Consider the following 9,138-nt stretch of genomic DNA (forward strand, 5'->3'; position numbering starts at 1 on the left):
ACAGTGCTGCAGTCAAGCCCTGCCACAGTGGTTATTTGGGCGTCAGGGAGCTGCTCTCCCTGTTGGCCAGAGCAGCAAGAGCAGGACTGGGGCAAGGGCTCCATAAATGAAGCTGGTGGAGACTGTCATGGGCACAGAACACAGCAGCTCCTGGCCAAAAGCTAAAGGACTCATGGAGATAATGGATTCCTGTTGGGTTTCTCTCCTCGCCGCCTCCCTCCTGTGCTAGCCAGCAGCTCAGTGCCTGACGATGCTCCAAGTTGCTTAATCCAGTCTTGGCTCACTTGCAACCTCTGTGCAGCTGATGCTGCCTGGCTGTGTGGTCCGGGGCCCTGCTGACCAAAGGAGGTGCTCTCCTGGCCTGCAGCACCACCCACAAGCTACCCAGACAAAAAAAAGGGGCACCCCCAGACTGCCTGTGCCCTGCACAGTGATGGAGTGGCAGAGCCCAGACTGTCCCCCACAGGCCAGGACACTGTACAGCTACAGGCCGGCATGACCCACAAAGGGTCTTGGCCAAGAAACAAGGCCAAATCTGGCAAAGCATAAACATATGGAAGAGATCTGGAGGGTGAGTGGTAGTCCAGACAAGAAGGCAGCCACCACCATCCATCCTCCTCCAGTGCATCCAGGTGACAGAGCAGGTGCAGGTAACGAGGGGCTGTCCTGGGAAGAGCCAATCAGGGAGGGGAGCTGGGGGGTACGTGGCCCCATGGGGGAAATAAAAGAGGCAGTGGAGGGTGGTGGGGTATGAGGCAGAGTTGGGGGTAAGTGTTTCCCTTCCCCTTTGGGGTACTGGGTGGTTTTTATCTATCCCACAATGAGGCTGCTGGCTAGGCCCTCCTGGCTCTTTGGGGCTATGCTGGGTCTGCTGCTTGGCTGGTGTCAGTGGGTGTGGTGGAGAAAGCTCCCCAAAAGAAGAGGCTTTTTGGGATGTGTGGCTCTGTTGGGGGAACAGAGGAGGGGAGGCTGGAGCAGCCCTTGAGGTCTGAGTGTTGGGATTAAGGCTATGGGGGATGTTGGATTGAGCCAAGAGGTGGCTCAGCCTGGTCCTTCTGGAAGCTGGAGGAGGTCTGCAGCTGGATGGATGGGATAAGAGCTACTGCTGCCTGGCCTTGGTTACTGGGACAGGAAACAGGGAGAGATAGGATGAAAAAAACCACCAAAACCTTGAACTTAAAGCGATGGTGTGAGGGAGCCCTTGGAGGCTGCTCTGAGCTGCAGGTGTTGGCTGTAAGCCTGGAGGGGAGGAGAGGAGGCACCATCTGTGTGGGATCAGCCCCTGAGTGTGTTGATGCACAACCTGCATTTAGGGGTCCCATGATGGTGTCTGCTCTGAAAATATCTCCCTTAATGCTGGCTGGAAGCCTTGTTTTTCTGACAAAAGCTTTCTGAAGGCCAGTTCTTTGTTTATTTGTGTGTATATCTCTGGCTTTTACCAGGAGGTGCTTAGAAATTATTTTTACCTGTCCCTATTTCATGTTCACCTGGCAGTCTGTACTAATTCCTGGGTTTCCAGAACTCTTTTTTATCAACTGACCTTGGTCACTTCATGTCCCTGCACATGACCATGTGTCTTTCCTAGCTGGGGATGCTGGTGGAGGAAGCCAGGCTGGGCTCTGTGGTAGAGTGAGAGAGGCTTGGATGTGGTTGTGTGTCCTTAAATCAGACCTTGAGCTGCTCCTTTTGGAGGCAAGAGGCCTTGCTAGGCTTGGGTTGTGCGTCAAAGGAAATGTAAAAGCCCAAGGATCCGGGCTGGAGGAAGTGGATGTTCCTGTGACCGTGGGGAGTCTGTGTCTTGTTTCCTCCTGGGACTGCAGCAGCAGCTGTAATTTCTGTAGCCTGATATTAAGTGGTAGTTTGTGCTTGTATTTAGTTCAGTGGCTCAGCTGAAGTGTGTGAGGATCCTACCAAGCCCTGCTTGGGGCAGGGGATCTCCAGTGTCTCCCTTGCTGGGAGTGTGGGGTGGAAATGAGTGGCCCAGGCTGCTGGTGGGAGTGGGGCGTCCCAGCCCCCTCAGTGGCTGGCAGGGGATGCTGCTGGGCAGCTGTGACCTGATGCCGCTCTGTCCTGACCCCCAAGAGCACACGAGGGTGTTCAGCACCTCTCTCAACTCTGCCAAGATGCCAGTCAGGAAGCACAGCCAGCACATGAAGTTGTTCAAGAACAAGGGCAAGGATGAAACTGTGAGTACCCACCTGCCTGTGCCAGCACTTTGGGACCCCAGCAGAGCCCACCATTGGCAGGAGCTGATGGAGAGGCTTCTCAAGGTTCATGGTCCCAAATCTACCTGTGTTAGGGAGCAGGGGAATGGCTCTGGATCCTTTCAGCTGGAATGTTTGGGTGGCTTTTGCGATGTGGTGTGGGGCTGGCTGGGCTGCAAGGAGTGTGGTGGCACAGGCAAGGGGGATGTGAGTTTTGGGTGGGTGGCTTTGGGAGGGAAATGGCTCAGCCCCAGCCTGCTGAGCTCTCCACAGCAGTTATCCCTGCGGAGTTGGAGCTGGTATGGGATGTCAGATGTGGGATCTGTCAGCTTGATTTAAGCCAGTAGAGGAGATGAAGGTTTGCCTTTCAGGTTCAGCAAATCAACTTTTAAAAACACCTACTGGTTGCTGGTTCATCCAGCAGCCCATGTCCTTGGGAGGCACGGAGGGAGAGGTTTCCTCTATCCCATCTCCTACATTACCCTTCAGGCCTTAGTGAGGAGGTGCTGGCTCTGCACTCCTCCCGTGGGAAATGTGGGGCAGATGGTGGGGGATGAACTCCCTGGGAAATGGGGCGCTGCAGACACGGGTGGGATGGTGCCCTTCTTCCCCCCAGACCCTGCGGAGGCAGAGGGTGGAGGTGAGCATTGAGCTGAGAAAGGCCAAGAAGGATGAGCAGATCCTGAAGCGCAGGAACATTTCCATTCATGTGAAGGAGGAGAATCCTTCTCTGGGACAAGATGGAGCATATGAGGTGAGTGTCAGTGCAGCTGGAATCATCCCCACCTTGGGCCACTACCAACTCCAGCTGGGGTGGCCTGGGTTAAGTAGTTGGTGCCATTCCTGATCTCCATGCCCAGTACTGGGGAGTGTTTCAGACTACCTGGTCTTTGTCTGTGCAATTTTTCTTGGTGATGTCCTGCTGGCCTCCCTTGATGGCAGGTAGAACAGGCTGGTGCTCTGGCTTGCTGGGAGCTGCTCCTGTCTGGCTTCCTGCACAGCCAGGGGTAATTACTGAGCTCGAAGGCCCATTATGGTGTCAGTGACTCTTTCAGTGCTTGATTACAAGCAGTAGTTGCCTTGAAGGCTTTTGTGGATTTTCTTCCTCTGCCTCATCTCGAAACTGTGTTGCATAAAGAATAGACACCTCTTAGATATGAAGTGGTGACTGAGTCGGGTCTAGACAGCTGATTGACTGCCGAGATTAAACCGGAGGGAGTCCCAGCTCCCCGTCTGACTCAGAATCATTCCTTGTGACACAGATTATTCAGCCGTCCTTGGAGGAGATCGTGGAAGCTGTGAATGGGGATGACACTGAGCTGCAGCTGCTCGCCACCCAGGCCACCAGGTATGCACCCAGCTGCTGGAGCTGTGCTGGGGCCTGGGGGCAAAAGGCTGCAAGTTCCTGTTTGAGGAGCTCTCTAGAGAGATGGGAAAGGGAGAAGGAGCCTGGTAACACAAACTGCCCGTGGGAATCTCAGCTGGTGCCTGTTCTGTGCCCTGTGTGCTGTGCTTGGCTCACAGTCCTGTGTGAACCCAACCAGGGGGTTGGCTGTGCCCCTCCTTGCTGTGCCTGTGCTGTGCCAGGGATCACGTTGGATCCCACAAGAAACTGAGTGCCAAATGTTTGGGCAGAATAAGGACGGGACAGCCTGGCTCTGTAAAGGGTCAGAGCTGAGCAGGGGCTGTCCCTACAAGGGTTGGGGGCATGAAGGATCATAGAGTGCCTTCATCACCCACCTGGCAGAGGGGATGTCTCCTGAGGGTCCAGGAGAGGCTGCATCCCTGCTTGTGCTTCCTTGGCTGGCTCCAGCTATTGTACCAGTGATCTGGGACCAGCACCATCCCCAGTGAGTATGGCTGTGAGGATGTCCAGGCTTTACTTCCAGCAGACACCCTGCTGTTGCTTCATTATGTTTAGCTGACTCTTCCCTTTTTATGGCAGCCCTTCTGCTGAGGGTTTGTTGTGGTGGGATGCTGAACCATCAGTGCTTCCCCTGCAAGCCACAACCTTGTGTTTGGCCACAGGCCTATGGGCTGTGGTGGCACCATGCAGGGTTCCTCATGGCTGGCTGTGCTGTGTCCTCGCTTACAGGAAGCTGCTGTCCAGGCACAAGGACCCCCCCATCAATCAGATCATCGAGCTGGGGATCATCCCCAGGATGGTGGAATTCCTGGGCCGTGCTGACAACGCTGCCCTGCAGTTTGAGGCAGCCTGGGCACTGACCAACATCGCCTCTGGCACCTCAGAGCACACCAGGGCCGTGGTGGAGGGAGGGGCCATCCCAGCCTTCATCTCCCTGCTGTCCTCCCCACACATGCACATCAGCGAGCAGTCAGTGTGGGCCCTGGGTAACATTGCAGGTGAGGGGACCTGGAGGGGCATTTGGAGGTCCCTGACTGAGCCAGGGACTTGATGATCCTTGTGGGCCCCTTCCAACTTGGAATATTCTGTGATTCTGTTGGGGAGATAAAGCATTGGTGCTCCGGTCCCTGCAGCTTTGTCTCCAAGCTGCTGCCCCTATTGAACCCCATAACCCTTCATCCCCTTGGTGTGGCCTGGCAGCCTTTGAGATCCTATGTTGGCTCTGCAAGATGATTTTGGCCAAAGCCAAGGGCAAGACTCTGTTCTGCTGGGGTGGTTTAACCCACTAATGTCACCATAGAGAGAACAGAATGGGTCATGCCTGGTTGGCCTGCTGGCACTCCAGTCTGCCCAGTAAATCTTTCCCATCTGGAAATGCCTAGTGGTGTGTGGCTGGTGGGTCACACAGCCCTGGCCCTGCAGGTCTGATTGCTGTTTGATGTTCACTGTCTTGTGACTCAAGCAGATGCAATGACTGACCCTTTTTATCTGCCCAGGCGATGGTCCTCTCTACAGGGATGCTCTTATTGCTCGCAATGTGATTCCTCCCTTGCTGGCTCTGGTGTCACCTGCAACTCCAGTAAATAACCTTCACTTTCTTGACTTAACAGCTCTTAATCCCTTGGGTGATGGGTGAGTCCACTGGCTGCCTTGTGCACAACAAACTCTTTGTATAATTGAATGAGACCCTGCTCTAAACTGCTTTTGTGGCCCTGCCTATGCACAAGGCTGGGGATGCCAAGCAGGCACTCCAAGTCAATGGGATTTCTTCCATTCTTGGCTTTCTTACTCAGCTCTGACTATCTCAGGCTAGGAATAACATGAAACTGGTGCAAGGCAGACTTGCATATGCATGTGGAAGGGCTGAACTTGCCCTTCAAGCTTCCTCCTGCTGCTTTGTGGTTTCTCTGCCCTTCTGCAATGGTTCCTGCCCCACTATTCTCTGTCCCTGGTGTATGAGAACCTTCACAGGATAACATGGACTGAGAAACTCTTGGGGGCAGTGAGGATCTCACACCTGCTTTGTGTTTCAGGTTGGGTTCCTGAGGAACATCACCTGGACACTATCAAACCTGTGCAGGAACAAGAACCCCTGCCCTCCCTTGGATGCTGTGAAGAAGATTCTGCCAGTCCTTGTCTTCCTCCTGCAGCATGAGGACAAGGAAATCATCTCTGACTCCTGCTGGGCTGTTTCCTACCTGACTGATGGCTGCAATGATCGCATCCAAGTTGTGGTGGACACAGGGATTCTCCCAAGGCTTGTGGAGCTCATGGACAGCCCAGATATGAATGTTGTGGTAGGGGACAATTAGCAATCTCCACCCTCTGGTCCCTTAGTTAGAAATGTCTGAGAAGAGGGAAGGACATGCCCTTGTTCTATGTGGCAGCTGTGGTGTGCTGTCCCCTCAGCCTGCAGAATTGACTGCCTGCTTGTCAAGCCACTGCTCTGTTCTGCTTGCTGTTGCTGGAGGCTGGATAGAGACTCTAAAGCTGCTTAGAGCAAATGGGGAATGATGGGGCTGTAAATAAACAGCCATCACCCACAATGCCCTCCTTGTGTGAAGGATCAAGCACTTAGTGAGGGATCTTGCTGGGCTTTCTGCCATGTATCCCTCAAGGTAAGGACTTTCCTCATCTCCTCTAATCTCTGTCTAGACTCCAGCTCTCCGTGCCATCGGGAATGTGGTCACAGGCACGGACCAGCAGACCCAGGAAGCAATAGACGCTGGTGTCCTGACTGTCCTGCCCCGGCTGCTGAGGCACACGAAACCAGTGATCCAGAAGGAAGCAGCGTGGACCCTCAGCAACATTGCAGCAGGGCCTTGCCAGCAGATCCAACAGATCATCACCTGTGGTTTATTGCCACCTTTGGTGGAGCTGCTCAACAAGGTAAGGGATGGCACTGTGCTCCTGCGGGAGGAATGTGGGGTTCAGGTGGCCTGGGATGGCTCATTAGTGAAGCACTCAGCCCCAGAGCCACCTGAGCAGGCTGTTTCAGAGCTGTTGAGATCCTTGGGACAGCCTGAGCATCCTGACTTGTCAGTAACCTGCATGGAGACACATCCTGGAGCTGCTCTTGGCAGCTCTGCCACGTGTCCATGCATCACCCAAAGGGCTGGGAAAGGGGTCAGCCCAAGCTGAGTGTAAGGGAGATGGTTATCCTCACCTCACACTGATCCTAGAGGGATACTAAAGCTTGGGAATGCCTTTGCTGTGCTGCTTTTCCAGGGTGACTTCAAGGCTCAGAAGGAGGGTGTGTGGGTAGTGGCCAACTTCATGACTGGAGGAACGGTGGATCAGGTGGTGGAACTCGTCCGTTCTGGGATCCTCAAACCTCTGCTCAACCTGCTCTTGGCCAAAGACAGCAAAACCATCCTGACTATCCTGGAGACCATTTCAAAGCTCTTCCTGGTGAGATCTGTTCATCCTGGATGCTATTTTTTAATCTCATCCTGATAAGATCTTATTTTTTGACTTCTTGCTCCCTAAGAGCAGCAAGGATTGAGCCAAATGCTCATACTGTGTGGTTAGAACAATGACTGTTGATTTTTGGAGTAAGAGAGACTTCATACTGTCTAAATTGTCCTTGGATACCCTTAGGTTGTCTAAAGGGCTTGGCAAGATTAAGTTCCCAAAGTGTTGCTCCTCATCCTCTGCTCACTGGTTTGGTTGGCAGTCCCCAGCAGGGACTGGTATTCCACAGGCACCCCAGTCATATCCCTGGCATTGGGTAGGGACCTGATAAATTCAGGGACTGTGATCCTTTGACTTGTAGATCAGGGTTGTAATTACAGTAAAGACCATCTCAGACCTGTTACTGATGGTTGTTTTCCTGCCTGATTTTCCAATGTTACAGGCAGCTGAGAAGCTGGGAGAGACAGAGAAGTTGTGTCTGCTGGTTGAAGAACTTGGTGGTCTGGAGAAAATTGAAGACTTGCAAAACCATGAGAATGATATGGTCTACAGAGCTGCCCTGGACATCATAGAGAAATACTTTTCTGGTGAGGTATGTGAGCCCTTGCTGCTTCTCAGCTGAAAATATGAAGCTTTACGCACTGGAATGAAGCACAGAGTTTAAGGATACTGGAAGAGGTTTTTGGAGGAGACCTCCACATGACCAGAAGTCCTTGCAGCTTCTTTCAGCTGCTTTTAAAGGTCTGTGGAAGCTCCAAGTTGTCAGCCAAGGAGCTGCACAATAGACATGGATGCCTTGATAGCATCTTGCTGCTGGAATTTAAACTGGCATCAGCTGGAGCTACTGCAGTTACTGATATGAATACCAAATGTGGAGAAGTTTCCTCCTTCGGAGCTGAGCTGGCTTGTCACTATGAATGGCAGCCTCCTACTCAGCTGATAACAGTGCTCAGGTTGCATTTGGATTACTTGACCCTTCTCATGGTAAGGAATCTATGGAAAAAGAAGATAGGACACCAGCTAGGAGCTGCAAGAGTCCAATGACTGTCACAGATGTCATGTTCAGTCCTAGCCTTAGACTTGCAGATGGGAAAACATCAGGGAAGAGGCTTAGAGGTCTGGCAGACCTTGGAGCTGTGGCTCAGTTTGGGTGTGAGCTGCAGCAGGGGGCAAAGGTCTGGTTTAGTCCTTTGCCAGAGCAGGGTCTGTGGCGTGCAAGTGGGTGTGGAGGAAATTCTCCACACCAGCTCCTGCTGGAGGGGCTGGATGCCAGGAGAACATCTCCCTAAGCAGTCCTGGCTTGTTGCTGTTCCAAGCAGGCCATTTAATTTGAGTGAGTCCTACCACTGCAGCCACTTTTTTTTTTCCTCTTCTTCCTATGGTGTCTGAGCCCAAAGGCTTGGCTGCTTTTGTGTGTGGGCTGCAGGGACACTGCAGCTCTGGGGTGCTGCAAGGAGCAGGAACACTTGGCCTGGTCTCCAGGGGTTCTGTGAGAGTCAAGCTGAGCTCAACAGCTGCATTTTGAAAACCAGACTAAAACAGAGCTGCTGTAAAAAGGTTAGGCATCATTCAAATGCAGACCCTGTGACTGATTGCTATCATTCTCCTCTTAGGAGAATACAGACCTGGAGCCCCAGACTGGCCAAGATGGGCTGTATGATTTCTCAGTGGAGAAGCAAGACTTCAACTTCTGAAGATGAAGCATGACACAGCTCTAAGCTGGTGGGTGGAGGTGCCTTGGAAGAGCTCAGACATCCAAACCATGAGGAGCAGAGATGCTGAGCCTTTTTACTTCTGAAACTTTTCAATAAATTGCACTTTTGGCTTTGTGCCTCTTGCCTTTAATTATTTTCCCCCTCCTTTAAGCTGCTCTTGCAAATGATAGGGCTTGGTTTTTTTTCCAATAGTATCTTAAGGCCTTGAAGGAATGTGTTGGAGCCCCTGGGCACATTTTCTGGGTAAAAACTTCCGTCTAAGTATATTAAACTGCTGGAGCGCAGCATCCTACCACCAAATCCATGTGCCGAAACTGCTAGGCTTGACTTGGAGTGGCTGAAATAGCTCTGAAACTATTTGAGAAGTGTTTCACCCTTCTGCAGGCACCCTCACTGCTCTGGGAAAGGAGGTGCTTCCAGCAGAGAAGGAGCTGAGCCA

The 9,138-nt window shown here is 52.6% G+C and overlaps 1 protein-coding gene across 1 annotated transcript; it reads left to right on the forward strand.

Moving 5' to 3' along the window:
• The first annotated feature begins 1,232 nt into the window (after positions 1 to 1,232).
• KPNA7 (karyopherin subunit alpha 7) lies at positions 1,233 to 8,809 on the forward strand. The gene is made up of 10 exons (XM_017734087.1): positions 1,233 to 2,186; positions 2,821 to 2,958; positions 3,467 to 3,552; positions 4,300 to 4,568; positions 5,067 to 5,149; positions 5,604 to 5,867; positions 6,226 to 6,459; positions 6,799 to 6,981; positions 7,427 to 7,576; positions 8,598 to 8,809. The coding sequence occupies exons 1-10, from the start codon at positions 2,034 to 2,036 to the stop codon at positions 8,676 to 8,678; spliced, it is 1,641 nt and encodes a 546-aa protein (XP_017589576.1). The 5' UTR covers positions 1,233 to 2,033; the 3' UTR covers positions 8,679 to 8,809.
• The last annotated feature ends 329 nt before the right edge of the window (positions 8,810 to 9,138 follow it).

The sequence above is a fragment of the Corvus brachyrhynchos genome, unplaced genomic scaffold (genome assembly GCF_000691975.1).
Source record: "Corvus brachyrhynchos isolate BGI_N302 unplaced genomic scaffold, ASM69197v1 scaffold5, whole genome shotgun sequence".
NCBI classification, from domain to species: domain Eukaryota; kingdom Metazoa; phylum Chordata; class Aves; order Passeriformes; family Corvidae; genus Corvus; species Corvus brachyrhynchos.